This window comes from Hordeum vulgare, chromosome 3H (genome assembly GCF_904849725.1).
Source record: "Hordeum vulgare subsp. vulgare chromosome 3H, MorexV3_pseudomolecules_assembly, whole genome shotgun sequence".
Taxonomy (NCBI): Eukaryota; Viridiplantae; Streptophyta; class Magnoliopsida; order Poales; family Poaceae; genus Hordeum; species Hordeum vulgare.
The window spans coordinates 9,758,073-9,780,258 of NC_058520.1; the positions used below are offsets into that span (position 1 = coordinate 9,758,073).

Below are 22,186 nucleotides of genomic sequence, written 5' to 3' on the forward strand. Positions count from 1 at the left end.
TATATCAGGCGTTGAACCAGTTGAATCTCCGTCGTCATATCTAAACCACGACGTTGGAATGGAGGTCGAGCGACACGAAGATGAAGCCGATGGGGCAGGAGATAGGTCCAATGATGGAGAAGGTGATAGCTCCACTGATGGAGAAGCCGGTGAAGAAATAATAAAGTCCGGCAAGGTATACATATGAAGTTCGACAATCACTTGTAATATGTGAAAAATATTGGAGATAGCTCTATATTGTATACATATACATTCATTTGACGAATGTTTCTCCCAATTAGGCCTCCACATCGAGCAAAATTACGAAACGAGGCCCGACTAGAAAGTTGGATGCACTGACGCATTACACCTTTGAGGTGACAATGCCTACAGGCGAAACCAAGCTTCCTAAGAATGTTGCTGACACATTCAAGAAGCAATGCGGAGTTCTCGTTAGGGATCACGTCCCGATCAGCGTTCGGGAGTGGAACAAGCGCAAAGGGGTAGCCGATAGTGACTATGTCGCCGAAAGGTACAAATATAATCTTTGGAATGATCTCATGTCACATTTCAACCTGCCATAATGTGAGAATGAAGACGCCGCAGACAAACTGAGGGCCAAATTCAAGCAGTGGACTCTAAAGAAGATGGCCGAACTATTCCGTAGCTGGAAGAAGAAGCTATGGAAAAACTATCTGAAGACAAAAAAAAGTGCCAGTATTCGAGGGGTATCTAGCCAAGCAGGCGAATCACTGGAAGGCATTTCAAGAGTAAAAGGAGTCAGAAGATGCCCAGGCATTATCAAAAAAGAACAAGAAAAATGCCGACAAGAAGAAATATCACCACAAGCTGGGGCCAGGGGGCTATGAGACTGCCATCCCAAAGTGGGATAAGAAAGAGCAAGATCTGCTAGATAAAGGCATCGTACCTGAACCACTCCGTGATGAGTGGGAATTCAGAGCAAGAAATTGGTTCCTTGCGCATGGTGGGTCGTACGATGAACAAAAACAGGGGACCTCATCTGCATTGACGGTCTTAGGATACCCAGGGAGAATTGGAAACGGATAGTGAAAGAAATTAAGGAGGGAAGAAGAAAGTTCACTGCAGATAGAGATAAAGATTTGCTCACACTGGTCCTCGGCAATGACGAACATGGAGGACGAAGGCAAGGCTTCAGTCCGTCTTACCCGTGGTGGCTTGGGTTTGCCAGAGACCAAGACACTTACAGAAGCCGAGAGAGAGCAAAGAAGCGGCAGCAGGATGAGGAGAATGACAAGTTCAACCAGTTGCTTGCCAGGATTAACGAGCAACAAAAGCAGATTGATGAGCTTAGAGGAGTACCGCGCCAGGAAGATCCTGCACTTGATATTACCGGCGCCCATCTAAGCGGAAAAGCAGCGTGGCTGAATCTGAGGCCCCGCCCAACGATGCACGAAGAATGATATAGGGCGGTCCCGGCTACCCCGTGGATGGAATCAAGGACTCAACATCATGTGAACTCCATCAGAAATTCAAGAACATATCCATGAAGGTGGCCGTCGAACAAGCTTTACCTTCTGGGCCTGATGCACGCTGGCATGGCCGTGAGATTCCAGCTGGCTTTGGTAAAGTCGGGGTGGATGAAATCATGACGGGGTTTCATGATATGGAGCTCGACATAGCTGGACCCGAAGATGAGAGGACACTCGGAGAAGTACTGGGTGGAGTCATCCTATGGGACAAGAACTACATCAAGCTTCCAGGCTCGGCCCCAATGACAACACCGCCTCCGAGTCGTCGCAGGTCACCTACACCTCCATTACCTCCAAGCCCTCCACATGACGTCGGCCAGCACAACACGAGCCCATCTCGATCACCGCCGCCGGACTTGGGTCTTCCGTCTCCGCCGCCGCACGCACATGATACTAAGCGGAAGCGTGCCACCAAGAACGCTCCGCCGATGATTCCTAAGCGACGGAGCCCCCCAAAGCGCAAACGGTCGCCGCTAATCTGCCTATCAGACCTTATGATCGTACCCCGAGGAAAACGCCAGGATAGCAAAGGAACATCATGATGCGTAGATGAAAAAGAAGGAACCCGAGCCCCGCCCGGAATGCACCGAGAAGCAAATAGCATGGGCAAAAGACTTCATAACCCTTCCATCACAGTATGGCTTACACTATAAGCCTGATGACTATACACGCACATTGCAGAAGGAAGTGAAAAAGAGCAGCTCACGTGCAAGTGCAAGTGGGAGCAAATCAAGTTCAACTACAAGCAAGAAAAAATCAGACGTTCCTCAGCTTGGACAACAGGCGAAACAGTCGATCCCACCCCTCAAGGTGTTAACCGAGAATGTTCCCCCTCCGGTGCAGGGGCAAGCTTTTGAAAGAGCAAAGGAGTTGGCGGCTCAATGTGGTATCTCGGTTGAAGATTTGCTAGCTTCCCAAGACGACAGGATACCCAAGGCTGTGGTAGCCCCTAAGCCACAGTTTGTCATGGGAGAGCCTTTGGTCAGCAAAGATGATCTCCCAACAAATATGCGTTACTTGCATCAATGGTACTTAAGTGAATCAAAGAATGGGAGAACGATGATCGTGCTGAGTGTCCCACGGGAGTACTACGGCCGCTCCGAAGAAATCCATATCGACTTTGATGAACTCTTCCAGATGTACAATGGCGACGCCCTCGATAAATCGCTTATGAGTTGCTATTGTGTGTAAGTTTTTCAATTCGTTGTCTACATATAACTTGTTTAGTTATTTCAATTCATTGTCTATATATAACTTGTACTCTATTATACAGAATGAAGATTCTGGATTGTAAAAGTAAGACCATCCTAAATATTGGGTTTATTGACCCAGATAAAATACATATAGCGACGCTAACTGATAAACCCAAGGAGACGAAGGAAAACCTTCTAAGGTTTCTAAAAGATCAAAATTTCTGTGACCACATACTGTTTCCATACGACTTCAGGTGAGGGTCTTTACTCTGTTGTGTCCATTCACTTATAAGTGTAATTGATAAGTTACTGACACACACACAGATATATATATATATATATATGTATATATATATATATACATGTGCAGCTTTCATTGGATTCTGTTGGACATTCAAATTGATAAGGGAAGAGTTGATGCCTTCGACCCATTATCGAGACCCTTGGAACAGTTCCAAAGCCTGCTGGACATGCTCCAAGGGTAATTTTAATCATTCTTGCGTTTTATCGGTCTCTTTCGATGATTTTCTGATATATCAATTAATGAAAAACTTAGCAAATCATTATCCTTGTCGGGCAGGGTTTGGAAGCGGTTCAAGTGCGTGACTCCCGGTAAATTTCCTGAGAAGCTGACCTTTAGAGTGGCTCAGGTAAGTAGTAGTATGATATACTTCTATTAATTTTCAATACATTTATAATGCTAGATTATTATTTTGATTATATATATTCTATTCTCGTAAAGTGCGACCAGCAGCCACGGGGAACGCATCTATGCGGATACTATGTTTGCGAGACCATTCGCACGTTTACCTCTGAGCTCAAGGATCACAGATTCGACGTAAGCAATGAACATTCACACCTCTATTTTTACCCGTCATTCTTTGTTATCATGATTGATATTCATATTCATCTCCTCTTCTTATATAGCACACGGCCATGAGGACGAAGGTCCTACCAGAGCAACGCGCGATTGCTGTTGCAGAGGAGCTTGCGGGATTTCTGAGGACGGAAGCTATAGATGACAAAGGACGATTTAGTGTAAATAGGGGCCATTACTGATGTTCGTCCATGTAATCGAATAGACGGGCTCTAGTCCCGATAATTCAGATCTGCATATAATTGTATATATATGCTCGCTTGTAAGATAAGTTAATCTTATATATATATGCATAATTATTTCTATTTAAATTATATGAAAACTAATTCCCGAACACCAAACGAGGCACTACATTAATCTCCCGAACACCTAAACGCTAAAACCCTAAAACCCAAAAATAATTTCATTCAAAAAAAACCCAAAAACCAGCAAAATCTGAAAATCTTTAGTCCCGGTCCGTGTAACGAACCGGGACTAAAGGGCCTGCCCCTGGGGCGCTACGAGGCGCCCACGTGGAGCACCTTTAGTCCCGGCTTGTAACAGGGCCGGGTCTAAAGGTTAGGTCTTTAGTCCCGCCCCTTTAGTCCCGGTTGCTGAACCGGGACTAAAGCCCCTTACGGGCCGGGGCTATAGGCCCTGTCCCCACTAGTGTATGTTGACATCTCTATTAGATATATCAGCTAATCCACTTGTAATCATGCATCCAGTTCCATTGCAGTTTCATTGTTTTATAGTATGTCTAATGTAATACATATTTATGTAAACTTCTACTCCCTTTGATCCAAAAATGTGTCGTGGTTTTAATTAAAATTTAAACTAAGAACACGACACTTTTTTTTGGATCGAAGGGAATACCATTCTATCGCCAAAATTCACGGACGCAGCAACGCGCGTCATTCATGATCTAGTTATATAGTTAAGAGGGGTCATGAAAGTGACGGGTGTGGTAGGCAGAAACCAAGAAAGCATCCTTTTTTTGACAAACTAGTACTGGGAATTAAAATTTTAAGGTATCTCTAGATGCGCTAAAATCCACATGAATTTATTCTGTTCCAGCATGAATATTCAGCAATAAGAGACGCATAACCCCACAAGCATATATAGCTAATTTGACCCAAAAACATTAAAATAAATTTTTCACTCAAGACAAACTATGGTGATGGAAGAAAGGCGACGAATCGGGAGGGGACTGACCCGCACCTTAAATAGGGTTATTTTGACCCTGGCAACTGAAGCAAAGAACCTAATCCTGAGATGATGCTCAGACAGGTTGGAGAAGACAAGCTTTAAGGCGAGGTATTCATGGCGGTAATCCCTATTTGATTGACTATGAGTCAAACAGTCAATCCTTTGCATGCAGGAACAACCGTGCAACTGAGATGGGCCGACCCATTCATGTCTGAGTTCAGGAACTTTCTAGAAAGTTCATGTCCAGTTTTTACCAACTTTGGAATCCTTCTATAAGGTTAATCCAGTTTCCTAGTTTTTTTGGGGGTCTTCAGTGTTTTCTTTTTCAAATGTTTGGAAATTACGACTTTTGAAAACATATGTGTGTTCACCAAAAGAATTCCCGTTTTTCAAAAATATAACAATTTATTTTAAAATGTTTGGATTCCAAAAAAATGTTTCAAAATATATTTTTGTGTTCTGAAATGTTCACTTTCAAATTATTAAAATGTTTAGGATTTTTTGTAATGGTTACAATGTTAAGTTTTTTTCTAGATGTGTAAATTTCAAAAAAATATATAAATATTGTTTGCATTTTGGAAAAAATATTTACATTTTTTAAAATATTTTGCAAAATTTCAGAAATATTTTCTTTTGAAGATATTTTATTTTAAAATCAGTTAAAACAGACAAGAAAATACTCACTACAGTGAATGAGCTTGCTACAAGGCACATTCTTCTGCCACAATACATCGATACAGTTAATTACAATGAGTATAGGCGCTCCTGTCAATGGGCTGCGTCGCCTGCAGTGAGCTTGAACTGGACCAGCCCAGTCACCACATGCCGTAACACGGTGATGTCATGCGTGATTTTGTTTTTCATTTTCTTCACATTTTTATTATTTTTTTATATTTCCAAATTTTCTTGAAAAAGATTAGTCTTTCTATTTCAAAAATAGTAAACATGTATAGAAGAATGTTTCTTGTGTACACATAAAAATGTATAACGTCGATGAAAAATGTTAATCATGTTTACGGAGAATGTTAATCATGTGAATTAAAAATGTTTGTAACAATCAACATGTTTCAAAAGTGTTCGGGACATTCAGAAAATATATAAAATAGATGTTTTCATAGTTCGTAAAAACATTGCATACATTAAAAAATCATATGTCACATTTAGAATATATTCACAAGTTTCTAAATTTTATTCATAACATTTTGAAGAAACAGTGTTTGTCCAAAAATATTTCCATAACTAGGCAATTTCCCAGCACGTTGCTGCCGGAATGTAAAGATTAATTACAGATGACTTATATATGAAGGAAAAGATCAAAATGAAAAGCTACTAATTTAAACATATAAATATTCTGTAGTTTCATTAGGTGTAAACCAGGGCATTTCACAACCTTCAGGAAGTAAATAAATTAAATAACTATCTAATCTAGTACATATGTCCAGTGACAAAAATAACCACATTGGTATGGTTCGCATGGGCTGAAAAAAATGTTAGTGTCTGGTGAAGTGGGATGCTTACATGTTGAGAGAATTAGTGATAATGCAATAAGGTTTGCATGGGCACAAAAATATTGTTAGTGGATGCTGATGTGACACAATTGGTGAGGGATAGCTTCCATGTTGAAAGAATTAGAAGTAGTGTGGACCAACTATTTAGGTATTATAATTTTTTTTAAATATCAATACAAATATTTTACCATGTATTGGAAAAAATTAACACATATTTGAAAATATATTCAAAACATGTTTTTGTATATATATTAGGCATGTATTTGAAATAATGCAAACGAGTAAAAAGAATGGTCTACATGTATACGAAAAATGTACACATGTATGACAAAGTAGACATGTGCTGGAAAAAGAAAAACGAAGAAAAATTACAAAGAAAAAGAACCAAAGAAAGAAACAAAGTATAAAGAAGGAAAAACAGAAAAACCATCGAATTAACTAGTTTTTCTTCGTTTTTTCTCCAAGTGTATGGTGAACAGGCTACGGCCCTTCCTCACAGCGCTTATACCTGAAAATCAGAGTGCCTTCTTTCCAGGACGGCTAATCTGTGATAACTCTATCATTGCGTTTGAGTGTATTCATCATATACACTCGGTCAAGGATAATTCACCAGTCTTATGTGCTTAGAAGCTAGACTTATCTAAGGCATACGATCGTGTTGACTGGGATTTCTTGGAGAAGGCATTGGCCAAGTGGGGGTTCTCTCAGCAGTGGATCTCCCGCGTGATGGCATGCGTTACTTCGATAAAATATTCTGTGAAGTTCAATGGGAAATTTTTGGAGCCCTTCTCCCGATCAAGGGGGCTCTATCAAGGTGATCAGTTATCACCCTTCGTGTTCCTCTTTGTAGCTGATGCTCTTTCATCTCTGCTTAACAAGGCTATGCGAGAGGAAGGACTCCAAGGGGTCAAAATTTGCAGATCTGCTCGTGAAATTTCTCACCTCCTATTTGCGGACGTCTCTCTTCTGTTTTTCCATGCGTCACAACAGCAAGCTCTCTTGGTTTAAGGTTTGTTGAACACTTATGTGAGAGCAACTCTAGCAGACCCCCCATTTGTCCGGCCTGCAAAACGTGTTTGCAGTTCGCATAAAACAACTTTTGTGGGCTGGCCCGGGCTGGCACAGATGCAGACCCCCCAAACGGACCCGTAAAAGAGCATATTCGCGGAATATGCTTTGGTGGAGGAAAGCGCGGGCTGAAATGTCCCCCCACCAACCGCTTTCGCTCATATGCGGGCACCGCAGCGGCGAGGTGGAAACCCGCGAATATGCGGGTTGGGGCCGAGATTTTGCCGTGCCCCGCAAAAATATTTGCGGGCCGGGGCTGGATGCGGGGTCTGATCGGGCAGGTTTTCCCGCCCCGACCCGCATTTTGGCGGTTATTTTCCGGGTCGGGGCGGGATGCGGGGTCTGCTAGAGTTGCTCTGACAACGACTAACCAGCTGATTAACCCGTCGAAGTGTTCCATCCTTTTCTTAGATCATTGCTTACCTAGTGTGGCTCAGGAGGTTAAGAGCGTCTTGGAGATGACCCAGCAGGTTTTTGAGCCCAAGTACTTGGGTCTCCTGGTCCCTGAGGATAGAATGCATAAGGGAAATTTTGAAACACTCCAGGAATGTCTAAGAAAGAAACTTACTGACTGAAGAAACAAGGAGATTCTTATTAAGTCAATGGCTCAGGCAATCCCAGCTTATGTGATGAGTGTGTTTAAACTTCCAGCCTCCATTTGTGATGAACCAACACGCATGATTCGTAAGTATTAGTGGGGTGTTGAGAATGGAAGAAGAAAATGATGTGGATGAGTTGGGACAAGTTGCCGCTTCCTAAATCCATGGGGAGCATGGGTTTTAGGGATATGAGGGCTTTCAATCAGGCCTTGCTGGCCAAACAGGCCTGAAGACTATTGGAATCGCCGGACAGTCTCTATGCACGCTTATTGTAGGCAAAATATTTTCCTTCAGGCCATCTGCTTGACACGGTCTTCCTTAGCACTGGCTCCGCTGTTTGGAAGGGTATTCTACATGGCCTGGAGCTGTTGAAGAAGGGTATTGTATGGTGGGTGGCAACGATGAATCCATTTGTACATGGAGGGACCCCCTGGATACCGTGACTGTACTCCTTTTGGCCCATCACCTCGAAGTGCAATTGTCGGCTCAACCATGTGTCTGACTTCCTGGATGGCAGCGGAGCATGAGAGTTGACCGCTTGAGATGTTTCTTCTGGCCTATGAATGTGCATCACATCCTGAGGATCATAACTTCACCTCGTCAACGGGCTAACTTTCTATCTTGGTTTCTGGAGAAGGGTGGTACGATTACGGTTAAAAGTGCATACTGGTTGGCCACACAAAAACATAACTGGACCTACTCAGCGGGTACTTCAAGCTCTAATCCGGATGGCTGTCGAACACTTTGGAATTGTGTATGGAAGTCGGTTGTTCCTCAGAAGATGAACATCACTGCTTGGAAGGTGGTGACCGGGACACTACCTACACAACAATGCAAGAGGTACATGCATTTGTCTACACGATCAACATGTCCTTTATGTGGTGTAGAGGAGGAGAGCTCCTTCCATGCGTTGGTCTCATGCTTGCAGGTTCGCATCCTTTGTGTGAATATGCAAAGGAGGTGGCCTCTCCCAGATGATAATCTTCTGATTGATAATGAAAATGAGTGGTTCATGCACTTGCTAAATTCGCCATTCGATGAGGTCCGTGGTATGCTGATCATGTTAATATGGCGGATTTGGCACCTACGCAATGATAAGCTCCATGGGAAGGACACCCCTCCCGTTCCGGCTACGGTTGCATTTCTTGACAGTTATTATAAATCCATCGGGCTTGTCGGGCGGTACTCGCATGATGAAATTGTGAAAGGGAAGATGTCTATCGCTGCCATTGATGTCCCTGTTAATAGGGTGACGAACCCTCTGGTTCACTGGCCCGCCCCGCCTCCTCACAGGGTGGATCTCTCGGTCGATGGCTCCTTCCGGGAGGCTGATGGCTCTGCGGCGGCTGGCATGGTTCTCAGGGATAGCGAGGGAGTGATTATTTTTTTGGCATACCGGTTCATTTTCAACTACAATAACCCATTGGAAGCGGAGCTGCATGCAATCATGCAAGGCATGGCGTTGGCGACTCAGCACTCCAACCTCCCAATGGTTCTTCAGTCGGACTCGTGTGAAGCTCTTTCAAGTTTGTCTACCCATGGATTGTCTGATTAAGCGTATGGTCGCTTAGTTCTGGAGATTAAGGATCTTCTTGGTAGTAGGGAGTTTTTCCTCAGAAAATTAGTCGTACCCAAAATAGAGTTGCCGATCGGTTGGCCAAGTATAGCCGATCTAAGCGAGCCACTGTCGTGTGGCTGGGCTCGGTTCCACCTTGTATTGAGGATTTGTGGTCTCTCGACTGTAACTCTATGAACTTGCAATAAAAACTCCCTTACCCCCGCAAAAAAAATCACCATTTACTATTTCTCTCGGGCGGACGTGTTATCCCTGGCCGTTCGATGCCTCTTTGGTAGGACTCATCCATGAGGCTTATAGTCCTGGATTGTTATTCCTTTCTTAAAAATCTTGTTCCGTTTCTTTTACTTGAGACCGACATGCTCGCCTTCAACGCGTCAGCTGCCTCTAGATATGGTATGCCTAGGACGGGCCTCTTGTTGTCATCGCAACCCTGGGCTAGTCACTTGTCATGTGTCGTTGCGTCGCCCTACAACACTGCCATTGCTGCAGGTCTCGTATCTGATGCGGATGGCCGTTGCTGCGACGACGGTGCCGATGCACTCACGTTGTTGCCGGTGCTAGAGCAAAGGCGTGCAGTGTTGGAGGGTTGATCGTGGCCACCAGATTTTTCCAGACGAGCATCTGTGTTGCATCGGCCGTTGTCGCGTCGCACCGGTATTGTAAGGGTAGCTTGCTAGACTACCTCGCCACCGCGTGCTACAAGGCCGCATATGTCCTTGTGTTTTCTTAAACATGGAGAATGTTTCAATGGAAATGCGAAGGTGTGGCGATGCAGGCGCAACGATTGCAACAAGTCCTTTGCTGCAACAAAACTGCAAGAACACCTCTGTTGCAAAAAAAAGAAAAAATCTGCAACAAGTCCTCCGCTGCAAAAAAAAAACAAGAAGTTCTCTGTTGAAAAAAGATATGCAACAAGTCCTTCGTTGCAAAAAAAATACTACAACACATCCTCTGTTGCAAAAAAAGAAATATGCAATAAGAACTCTGTTGCAAAAATATTCTGCAACAAGGCCTCTATTGCAATGGTGGAGGCATACCTCGACTGCTAGATGCGACGCCTAGCACGCCTCAAAATATAATTTGGAACGAAAACAAAAAATAGATGCCACTCGTGCGTGAGCAACAACACTAGGTTTTGTGTCATATACTTAATTTGTTTCTAAATATAAGCCATTTTAAAGATTCCAATACGGACTTATATATCAATGTATATAGACACATTTTAGAGTTTAGATTCACTCATTTTGTTCTGTATTTAGTCCCAATTAAAATATTTATAAAAAATTATATTTAGAAACGAAGCAAGTATATACAAAAGTAATGTAAAGAGGATTTGCAAGTTTGGAGAAAAGGAAGAAGATAAGCAACCCTTCTGTCGCCCAAAAGGCCAGAGCCAACGGGGCCGAATAGACTAAAACTATTTAGCACGGACGAGCGAACTACTAAAGTGTCTCTTGTGTGACGACTTGCCCAACTGAAAAGAGCCATGCCTCGCTAAGATTGCAGCCTCCCCCGGTTAGCCGCGAAACAAGCATACATAAACTCGCCGCATGTCGTTTCGCACATGGCGTTGCGGTTGGGGTCGATCGTCCAAGGAAGCACAGAGAAAAACAAAGCTTAGTTTGCTAGCCGGCGGGCACTTTTGGTTGGGGTTGGGTTCGGTGTGTAAGATGTCACAGCACACCCATGTTCCGATTCCCCCGTTAAATACCTCATCCCCTTCTAACCATGACCTAATGTTAATTAGGCACTTGTAAGGATATGTTACATATGGATGCTGAATACTGTACCTACCTGGGAATCCTCCTCTGTCATCACCACCATCGAACTTGCCACTTGCAGGGGCATGTTTGCTAGCCATGCGATGCCAAAATGGCGACGACGGAAGCATTTCACACGCGTGTGGTACTGGTGGAAGATATGTTCTTAATTAGGATCTGCTTGGTTCTCTGAACTGAAGTACACCATTTGGGACTGAACCTTTTTTATTGTATGGGTAATACTATATGTCAGCTATGCCAAGCCAAATGCTCAGGACAAAGCATTTTACACGCGTGCAGTGGAATATGTTCTTAGGGTCTGCTTGGGACTGGATGTTCTTATTTTAATGCAGGTTGATTCCGATTTGGTTTGTGATCCCAATTTGAAATGAGAGAGAGAGGTGGGGGGAGGTCAAGGAAAATGACAACCGACCACAAGAAAAAGGGCCGACTAAACCAAAAAAGAGGACGCTTGGTAAAAAGGTTATCCAAAAAACAGGAAGCTTGGTAAAAAGGTTATCCAAAAAAGGTACAAAATCATATTGAACCCTACGGCCTACATGCACCATGGTAGAGATTGGTACAACCAGTTAGAGCATCTACAAGACTACAACCGGTTAAACCGACCTCCTAAACGTCGGATGCACCTATGGACAGCACCGGCCGCACCTCATTTGTCCTCTCAGACAACCACACCCCTCATATATACATTCTCGTATTCATGCAATGCCATGCACATCCATCATACAGCAAAACATCAGCACCAATTCAACAAAGTATAATAAACCGCAATTCAACATTTTAGCACATGCTAAAATGAAATTCAATAGTTCATAGACAGTTCATACAAAAATGAATCATTTGCCTCTCGCTTTGCGCATATTGATGTCTTTCATCTTCATTTGGAGCCACTTCTTGCTTTCCATGTCCAAGAGGCTATCGTCATGCTACATGATCCTCGAATTCTCTATGCCGCAGGAAAGATTCAATCCTCGAATTCTACATTTTCCGCCTTGCAGAGATGACGGTCGAGATAGACACTGACTCCGTCGAGGCATCTTCCATGGTGGCGATGCAGGACGTGGTACTTGGCGTCGACATCTTGGATGGTGAAATCGTATAGCGGACAAGAAAGGTGACATAGACGGGGTGAAAGGGTAGAGGAGGGCGACGACTTGGACACGGAAAATGAAGGGTATATGTGGAAGGAGGGCGGCTGTTCAATTTGGTGGACTTGGCCAATTTTGACCAGATTTTCGAGTTGGTTTGGCCTGTCAGATCAGAAGTGGCGGATGCATCCAGGTGTGCTTATATCCGCTCCACACATGGTATGATTTTGACTGGTGTCCGACATCCCGGGTGTTTTGGGCTGGCTTTGGGTGGTCCAGTTGGGTGGCGATTTAGTGACTAGGTTGCCCGCGTGGATGGTTATGGAGTTTTGAGGAGTCCAGTTGTAGATGCGCCTAGGCATGCGGCTATGCAGCTAGAAAAGTGTAGTTCTTTGAATTAGCACATGATGTATAGGGATTTACCCCCCCCCCCTCCACCCACAAATTAACTCATGTATTTCCTACATGATCAAGCTTGGTGCATAGTGGGAGCATCCAACATCTATTAAGAAAACAAAGTTGGTAATCATACTAAAAACTAATCCTCAAGGATTAGGCTTCGTGGATGGTGGGATTACACATCTATATTGGTGAATTCGTGAGGAGAATTAGAATTCTCTCCCAAAATGTATGTGTGAGATTCCGAGGATGAAGAAACCGCCCGCTCTGAAATATTGAGACATGTGATTCTTCTTCCCCATGACACTCCTAGAGGCGCTACCGGAGACCTGCATGCCCCTCCCCCTCCCCCTCCCCCCCCCCCAGTGTTGCCTGTGAACTCTATGGTGGTGGGTACATCATCGATGAAGCGCAAGTGCACAATGGGGAATGAGGACAACCCATTGTGGCATTGCTTCAGGAACAACAAGACAATGGTGTCACCTATAAACACATGGTCCTCTGGCCGAACAAATCCATCTGAAACTCATCCAGAACACCAATGAGATTCTACTCGAGAAGAAACCCAACCTGTTTGAGACCAGTGGCATGACATCATAATGTTGGAGCCTCCCACAAGACCGGGTACGAATGCAACCATGTCATCTCGATGGCTTGCATCATAACGGCGATTAATGGCACTCCCAGTGGTAGGTGTGGTGGAATGAGTGGTAGGGTGTTATATGTCCATGCCGCACTAGGTCGCTTGCATTGCATAGGCGGTATTAACCAATGTGATCGCCTCTCAGGTCCTAGACTCCAAGAATGGCGCATGTGTGGCTACGAGCGGTAGCCCTGACTGTGTGGAATGTTGTGGCGGTGGCACAACTACTATGAGCAGCAAGCCAGGCAATATGTGATGATGTTATTGAAATATCTTGGCCGCCTGTCTCCATCATTTCAGACTTGTTGGAGCATGAATTTAGTATGACATTGAAGCGAAGAGGACTTAAGTTCAAGACCTTGCCAATGTATCATTCAGAAAATTCATGTCTGGCCTACACAGTTCGAGACTAAGGACTAAGAAAATCCTAGACTTGAGGGGATTGTTGAAATCTAGTGCCGGCTCTCTTCATCATTTTTCACTTTTGGAGTTCTGCTGGAGCATGAATTCAATAGACGAGATAAGGAGGTCCTGTTAGTGTCAGGTGTGGCACAAAGCAATGGCGTGACTGTTTTTGCGGGCATTGACAAGCATGTGGCTCCTGGCGCACGCATCCAATGTGGGAGGGAATGCGATGTGTCGATGGTTCCCCGTTGATATCGAGCAGGGTGGCATGTGCTTCTATTCATATAGAGGAAGTCGGGGCTTGTCCCCATGGACATTGTGGATGCTATAAGTCTGGTCACGCTAGTATGTACTGAAAACATCCATACCCGTCTGCTAGCGCTACCCCACATGTTTTAGAGTACTGACTGGCGTGACTTTTGAAAATCCATCATTAAGATAGTGCCTGGAACACCGCTTCATGTGTGGGTGAAAACTATTTATTCTGACCTTCCATAACGGCATATTTGTGTCGTTGCCTCCAAAAAGTGATGTTATTTGCTGATGTTCTGGCCTTCAATGGTTGGCGCCGAGAACCAAGATACAAATCCTTGTCCTTCCCATCTCCGGATGGATGTGACAATAGTAGTACGAGGGCGTTTATCTCTTCTTGAAGACTTTCTTTTTTGCGAAACCAGTCGACATAGGGCGGTGTTTGGCCGGGCTTACCTTTTTCTTATAATAAATAGAAACTTATTTATGGGCTTTTGGATTTGTCCTTTGCTTATAGCATTATGTAATAATATTCATATTCGGTCATAAACCAAAAACTCATAAATAGATGTATTTTTGCCTAGAAGCCAAAGTTAAGCCCAACCAAACGCCCCTTAGTAGTCGTAGGTTTTGAATCCATGTGATGAAATGACTCTATACTTTGTACATCAACTGTTGATGACTTTACTATCTTATTTTCGGTTTATAAGGCATGCGTGTATATCTCGATTGATACTTAGATCAATATACTCCCTCCGTTCCTAAATATAAGTCTTTCTAGAGATTCCACTAATAGAATACATACGGATGTATATAGACATACTTTAGAGTGTAGATTCATTAATTTCGCTCCGTATGTATACTCCTAGCGAAATCTTTTAAAAGACTTATATTTAGGAACGGAGGGAGTAGTACAAAAAATATCATTAGAAACTTCAAATTGCCTACTTTCTAATTGCATAATTTTTAGACTATATAACTCATTTTATGTTGGTGAAATTATAATTCTAGGAATACTGAAGCCCTATAAATCAGAAAGGAGGTAGTAACTCCCTTGCCTTGGATCAACTCTAATAAAGAAAATGGCTCTATGCATCATAATGGTGCAAAGGCAGGATTTACATCCTTGTTTTCGAAGAATAAAAATGGTAGAGACTCTAGAAACACCTATAAACTAAGGTGTTCGCGCACAACGTTGGGTGGTCTTCAACTGCCATGGATGGTTGTCGGTATGATAAAGTAGATTTAACAAAAACGAATGCGGTTTTGCTGATGGAGGCAGCAGAAAGGCAAGACGTTCGCCCCCCAGTATATAAATCAGCAGCGGGTGGAACAATGGAAGCTCAGAGTTAGTACGTAGCTCAGCAGCAGCAGCATGTCGGCGGCAAAGATAGTCGTCCATGGCTGTGCCGGCAGGGAGCTTCGTGAGGGAGAAGAGGAACACTGTCCCGACGTCGAGGCTGGCAGCGGCGCCGTCAGCGCCCAGGAGGCGGCGCCGGGACGGGAGAGGCTCGTGTCGCTCGACGTCTTCAGGGGCATCACCGTCGCGGTCAGCTAACTTTCTACCTGTCTATAGCTGCTATCTCCATACAATATTAGTCCAAAGCAAACTGTCATGCATATCTTCACGCATGGCGCCGGCACGCACGTGACGTAAAAGCACCGGGCCCTTTGTGTACTATACTGCCGTTTTTCTCTCGAGGAATACTAAGGTAGGGGCTTAAAAATTCCCGCAAAATATTTTCCAACCCACTCCACAAGGATACTACGATACATATGCACATACAAATAAACAAAACCATTATATAATCTGGCATAATACATTTCTGGTCCTTATTTTCTACTAAGCCAAAAAAGAGAGTTTTGAGTGGATGTGTGGTTCCGACAAAAAACACAAGGAATGAATAGTATATATCTGTTGATATAGATGCATAGCCCGTCTTTCTCCACTAGCTTGAGCTTTTAGATCAATTGACTGACGCGTGCAGTATTACATAGTATCAGAGTCACATTTAAACCCGAGGAAGCTACGCGTAAGGGAAGTGTTGACGTATAAATGCATATCCCACATTTCCCCATCAGCTTGACCTTTTGGATGAAATGTCTGGTGCCTCCAGTTCTACAATATTTATGAATGATTCATGTGCTCGCTTCCTTGCAAACGGAATGCGTCTATACAAAACATTCCTATGGAATCCTTTTATTTTTTGTGGGGTCGAATTCTCATTCCTATGTTTTTTCTATGAAAACTGTTCAAACCTAATGAGGCCTCCATACCATAGTACTCATGTCAGCCTTTTTCGGTACTCCCTCCGGTCTTTTTTAGTCTGCATATAAGTTTTGTCCGAAGTCAAAGTATCTCTACTTTGACCAAACTTATAGAAAAAATTATGAACATTCACCATGCCAAATCAATATTGTTAGATTCTTTACGAAATGTAGTTTCATAATGTATATATTTTGTATTGTAGATATTGATATTTTTTAATATAAATTTGATCAAACTTTGCAAAGTTTGACTTGACCGAAATCTAATACGCGGAGTAAAAAGGATCGGAGGGAGTACCAAGCTCCAACCACTTAACCAGACAACCAGTCAAAAAAAACGAGACATTATTTTTTTCATTGTGACCTGGTCCTATCACTATGACCCGGTCTTTGTGATACCTTCTCACAATGCTTTGGATGTGGATTATATATAGTCTTATATTTTTATCTATTTTTGATTGAAAGCCCATTTTTTCAATATTCCGAGATGTTCTAAGGACACCTCAGCGAACAACTAAGCTTAGCTCAAAACCCTATAAATGCATAGGATTGCACCCAACCTCTTTTATTAATTATTAAGGTAGAATACAAAATTTTATGTTACAAAGAGAAGCCCTGGCCCGAAACCTCAAAGTTAATTTTAGCCTCCCCCTCCACAGGTTAATTTAACCTAGTGAAATTTTTGAATATTACAGCTGATGATCATTGTCGACGATGTTGGTGGTCTCGTCCCCAAGATAAGCCACTCGCCGTGGGATGGCGTCACACTAGCGGATTTCGTGTTCCCCTTCTTCCTCTTTGCTGTCGGGGTCTCGTTAGCCTTCGCCTACAAAGTACTGCTATTGCTCACAATATTAAATTGGCAATCACTTACACCAATTCAACTCCAGTAGGTCTAGCATTAGTGGCTAAACAATGCTTTGTGCAGAGGCGGTCGGATAGAGTGTCGGCGACCAAGAAGGCTGTTCTCCGGGCCACAAAGCTGTTTCTTACAGGCCTCCTTCTTCAAGGTAAATACACCTGCATTTAGTTGGCGACATTCATCAGAAGTCATGTGCATTTTTTTGCGGGTTCATCAGAATTCAAAAGACATGCTAACTGTGGTATTTTGGAGATCCTGTCAATTTGATTTCAAACGTTGTCCAGTTTCTCACATAATTGTTCATTAACATACCACTGTTAATTTTATGGAGAGTTGTATTTATCATATATCTCTAATGAACACAAATAATATACTGTTATTCAATGGTGATATAAATTATACTTTGTTAAGGCAGAGTAATAATTTGGCCACCAAACTAAAAGTACATTTTATTTCCGAGCAACCGAAAATTTAGAAATTCAAGCAGCTCAGAGAGAAAACATGATTATGTCCTGATTTTAGTACTATAGTTGTAAAACTATGAGCTTCTGTTTTTCAAGGTGGCTTCTTGCACAACATACATGATCTCACCTACGGGGTTGACATTAGCAAGATACGTTTGATGGGTGTCTTACAGGTACTTATAATCGCCAGTCCATCCATCATTCCTAATGCAACTCTTAGTACGATCATGCACTAGTAAAACTAAGTTATGTAAAGAACACACGAGAGATCTGTGTGCGTGATCTAGCGCAACAATTAACATTTTTTTTAAATATCTGACTTGATACAGAGGATTGCGGTCTCATACCTAGTGGTGGCGCTATGCGAAATCTGGCTAAGGGGTGGCGACGAAGGAGGCATAGGCTCTGGCTACACAATAATCAGAAAATACCGCCTCCAGATGTGAGCATAGTACACTGACAAATGTTACCCATTGTTATTTAAGTTGCATAACTAGTTAATCAATTTGTTATTCACGTATTTATATTCCTTTGCATTCCTTTTCAAAGGTTTGCCGGTATTTTCCTCATGGCCACATACACAATGATTTTGTATGGTTTGCACGTGCCAGACTGGGAGTATGACACCACATCACCGGATTCAACCACAAAGCATTTTGTGGTACGCTTTCTCTTCTGAAACTTTGTTCTTCTTTGTATTCGGTATAAATGTTTTCTAAGTTTTATTTTTGTGCTTGTATCAAATGCAGGTGGCATGCGATGTGAGAGGGCATACAGGGCCAGGTTGCAACGCCGTTGGCATGATTGATCGAAGTGTCCTTGGAATCCAGCATCTTTATACACGTCCGGTCTATCTCAAAACAGAGGTATATATCCAATCAGATCATAACCACAAGAAGATAGTGAGGTCCTCAAATTCTAGATATCTCGTTTTGTGCAATATACCTAGCAGTCATGACAAGTTTTCTCATCCTTCCCTTTGGGACTTTGCAGTGGTGTAGCATCGACTCCCCCGGCAATGGACCGCTCCCGTCCGACGCGCCAGCATGGTGCGAAGCCCCCTTTGATCCCGAGGGCCTCCTAAGGTATACATTAGTGGCACCTTCCTCAAACAGTCCTTAGTCACTTCAAGATGCATCCGAATCTCACTACATATACTAATCCTCTTCATCTACAACACAGCTCCTTGATGGCAATCGTGACGTGCTTGATCGGGCTCCAGTTCGGGCATGTCATCGTCCACTTTAAAGTATATATATCCTTCTGCCCCACTAGAATCTCAGTTTTTTTTTCATTTATGATGGTCACTGGATTTTAGTCCCCTTGACTAAGAAAATCTGAGGGACTTTTTATTGTTTGATTAAGGGAATATATTAATATCGTGAGGGACTTTTTATGGCATAAAGTTATCGGTTATCTCAAATGAGGAAATTGTTATTGTCATGCATGATTCAGTTTGTTTGTCATTTCTACTTGTCATGGCGTCCTTAGAGACTAGTAAAATTTGTTGGTGTGCATTCGTTCGTCGTCTACGAAATCTTAGTCCTGGCGATTAACTCCGCATCATCCATACAGGGACACGATGAGAGAATGGTGCGTTGGTCCATTCCGGCATTGAGCCTACTAGCTCTGGGCTTCACACTCAACTTGTTCGGTAGTTATTTTATTTGTTGATTAATTATCTTGTGACTGGAAGGAATAGTAAGTTTTGATTTTTTTTATCAACATGATTGACAAGGTGCTTTGGGTTGACGTACATGCAGGGATGCATATGAACAAGTCACTATACAACCTTAGCTACACTTATGTCACCGGAGGCGCAGCTGGTCTTTTCTTCGCAGGGATCTATTTATTGGTTCGTAAATATGAACAAAAGGATTTTAAGATTTCAGTTCGATGTTTAATTATAAAATTTTAACTATTCATCTCACATGACACAACTCGAGTTTAGATTTCACCTCACGAATCCAAAATTGGACAAACAAAACCCTCAAATATGAAAATGAAGGATTCCCACTCTAACGGTATGGGAGGAGAGCTATCATTATCAATTAGTAAACTTGAAACAACAAACTATAGAAGGACAGATCTACAAAAAAACATATGTGAAAAGCTATGGATTTTCAGAAATAATCACCAAAACTTTTTGTAACAAGGATAAAAAAAAATCACAATATGTAGAAATTTTGGGGAAGAGAAATTATTTTGTGTACACAAAAAATGGAAATGATGGCACTTTCAACTATTATTTATGTACACACATAATAATTATATGTTCAACTGGTTTTACAGTAAATTTAGTTTTTATCATATTTTCTTATGTTTTTATGTTGACCATAGAAAACCACTGTCACATTATCCAAAACATCCGCAGAATAGTCTATGAGGGTAATGTTTATAGCTTGGTTGTTAGGTTTAGGTTTTCATGGTTGGGTGCAATTTGACTAGTTTAAATATGTATGCACTAAATTGACTCTGTGGGGAGTTGAGAAGCGAAAATGATAACTTTCTAAGTGATTACTGGAGCTCATTAATTTATTCTTTCTCAAGAATAGAAGTCCCTCTAGGTAGCACATTTTGAAGGAAGCCGTAAAAATGAGAGAATGTAGAATAGGGCAACAATGTTAATAGTCAAATATTTGGGGATTGCTAGCTCAAGCCACCACATTACAACATGATTTGTCTTTCAACATTTTAGCTGATTCTCTCTGTTTTATTTAATGAAACAAATCAAAATTTTCAGGTGGACGTCTACGGTTACAAGAGGCCGATTCTCCCAATGGAGTGGATGGGAAAGCATGCCCTAATGATTTTTGTTCTAGTAGCATGCAATGTCGCGCCAATCCTGCTCCAGGGTTTGTACTGGAGAGTACCAAATAATAGCCTTGTAAGGGACCTAAAATATCTTTGATAGTAATTAACTAGTGATATTGTTTTTCCAAATGTTGCCTACCTAAAGATTGTTTTTTTGTCTGTTGTTTTCTCGAACAGTTGAAACTCATCGGAGCAGGTGGCTAATCTTCGGGTTGTTGGTTAGTTCACTCATGGTTGGAGGAAGTGCGGTATCAACTATCAAGTCGCAAAGCGAGAGCCTATTTTACTCAAACTCAATGAAATTGCATAGATCCCAAAAGAAATTTATGTTTGGTAGTGAAGTTAACCTTGAGCTCTCATCGTCGGGCTTCGTCCCTGTTGACAGCATACATCCAAATAGTGCCAGTTGCCAACTTAGTACAATTGAGTGTATGTGTATTTTCTTGTGATAGGTTTTTTTGGAAATAAAAGGTTTTAAAGATTCTTCACCATGTATCTAGATGTTGCAACTACAAGGGGTACGGCTATCGGCCTTTGCATCATAGATATACACGAAAAAAAACTACAAAGACATAAACAAAAATAAACCCGCATATTGCTGTCATAGAGACAATACAAGAGGAGAGGATATGGCATTGTTAGCGCTTGCAAAGTAAGTCGGTAGGGATTGTGTATGGCGGCCTTATGCGAAGGTGGTCATACACCAAAATAGGAGTTGACATGTCCATGTTTTTTGAATATATTCGATTGTCTAGCCTTCGAGCGTGACTTGACTTAATCCTATGTTGGGATATGTGATGAAAAGAGGGTCTCAACTAGCAGCTTAGATTGAACATAAGGTCATCTCAAGGCTTCCCTCCCGACAACATGTGAAGCGCTCAACTGGTGGTTGGATTTGAATACAAGGCCACTCAAAACTTCCATCCCTCATCATTGTTCTGGGCCTTTTGAGTTGTCTTCAAGCTAAGTATCTTTTCTAAATGCATCTCAAGTCATACGAATGCATTTTCCCTCGAGTTTTATTCAAGTTATAGTGAATGGTTGCATGCTCGTGGGGGGAGGGGGATTATATATATATATATAGGCTAGGAGTCATTGGTACATGGCCAAGATTACTCGTAATGATGGTATGTCGGAGGCTACAATAGTAGAGTTTGGTTCATTAGTCTATGGTAGACTAAGGGGTGGTGCAGGGTTCATGGTAGACTAACTGACTCGCACTTCCACCTAATGGGATTATTTCTCTTGTGCCTTCATCCTTTGTAATGCTGAAACCCACGAGCCACAAGACGAGCTTTGTAACGCTCGAGGGAACCATCGGAGCAAGCTTAACCTTGTAGAACCACTTACAAGTGATGGAATAGACATCTGCAGGAAGAGAAACAAGATCCGATGTATCAGTGTGTTCAAGAGCAGCAATCTCCTCTGCCATTGCAAACTGCCATTCGAGATGAACAACATTCTCATGATAAGAAGTCGGCTCAAGAACAACAACACCAACTGTTGAAAAACCAAGGCGATCAATATGCGGAGGCGAAGGAGGACGCAAGCCATAGGTAGGCTGAGATGAGGAGGACGGCACATCAGTAGAAGCATCCACATTACATGAACGACGAGTATAATATTGAGGAAAAGATGGAAGAATACTAGGAGGAACCATCGAGGTAGAATCAGGGGACGGAGACGAACAAGTCAGCAGGGATGAAGG

At 42.5% G+C, this 22,186-nt stretch overlaps 1 protein-coding gene across 1 annotated transcript; it reads left to right on the forward strand.

Annotated features, from left to right (window-relative positions):
• Window positions 1-17,030: 17,030 nt before the first annotated feature.
• On the forward strand, window positions 17,031-21,096 carry LOC123439212 (heparan-alpha-glucosaminide N-acetyltransferase-like). Its single transcript, XM_045115952.1, has 12 exons — window positions 17,031-17,171; window positions 17,267-17,348; window positions 17,761-17,837; window positions 17,994-18,106; window positions 18,214-18,325; window positions 18,414-18,530; window positions 18,658-18,749; window positions 18,847-18,913; window positions 19,240-19,318; window positions 19,428-19,519; window positions 20,408-20,551; window positions 20,656-21,096. The coding sequence occupies exons 1-12, from the start codon at window positions 17,037-17,039 to the stop codon at window positions 20,680-20,682; spliced, it is 1,137 nt and encodes a 378-aa protein (XP_044971887.1). The 5' UTR covers window positions 17,031-17,036; the 3' UTR covers window positions 20,683-21,096.
• Window positions 21,097-22,186: the final 1,090 nt, after the last annotated feature.

Bases quoted from the DNA above. Each gene is read 5' to 3' on its own strand.
- LOC123439212 (XM_045115952.1), top strand. From the start codon at position 17,037: ATGATCATTGTCGACGATGTTGGTGGTCTCGTCCCCAAGATAAGCCAC. The intron at 17,838-17,993 runs GTACTTATAATC...GACTTGATACAG, and splicing joins GTTTGATGGGTGTCTTACAG to AGGATTGCGGTCTCATACCT. The intron at 18,750-18,846 runs GTATACATTAGT...TCTACAACACAG, and splicing joins GATCCCGAGGGCCTCCTAAG to CTCCTTGATGGCAATCGTGA.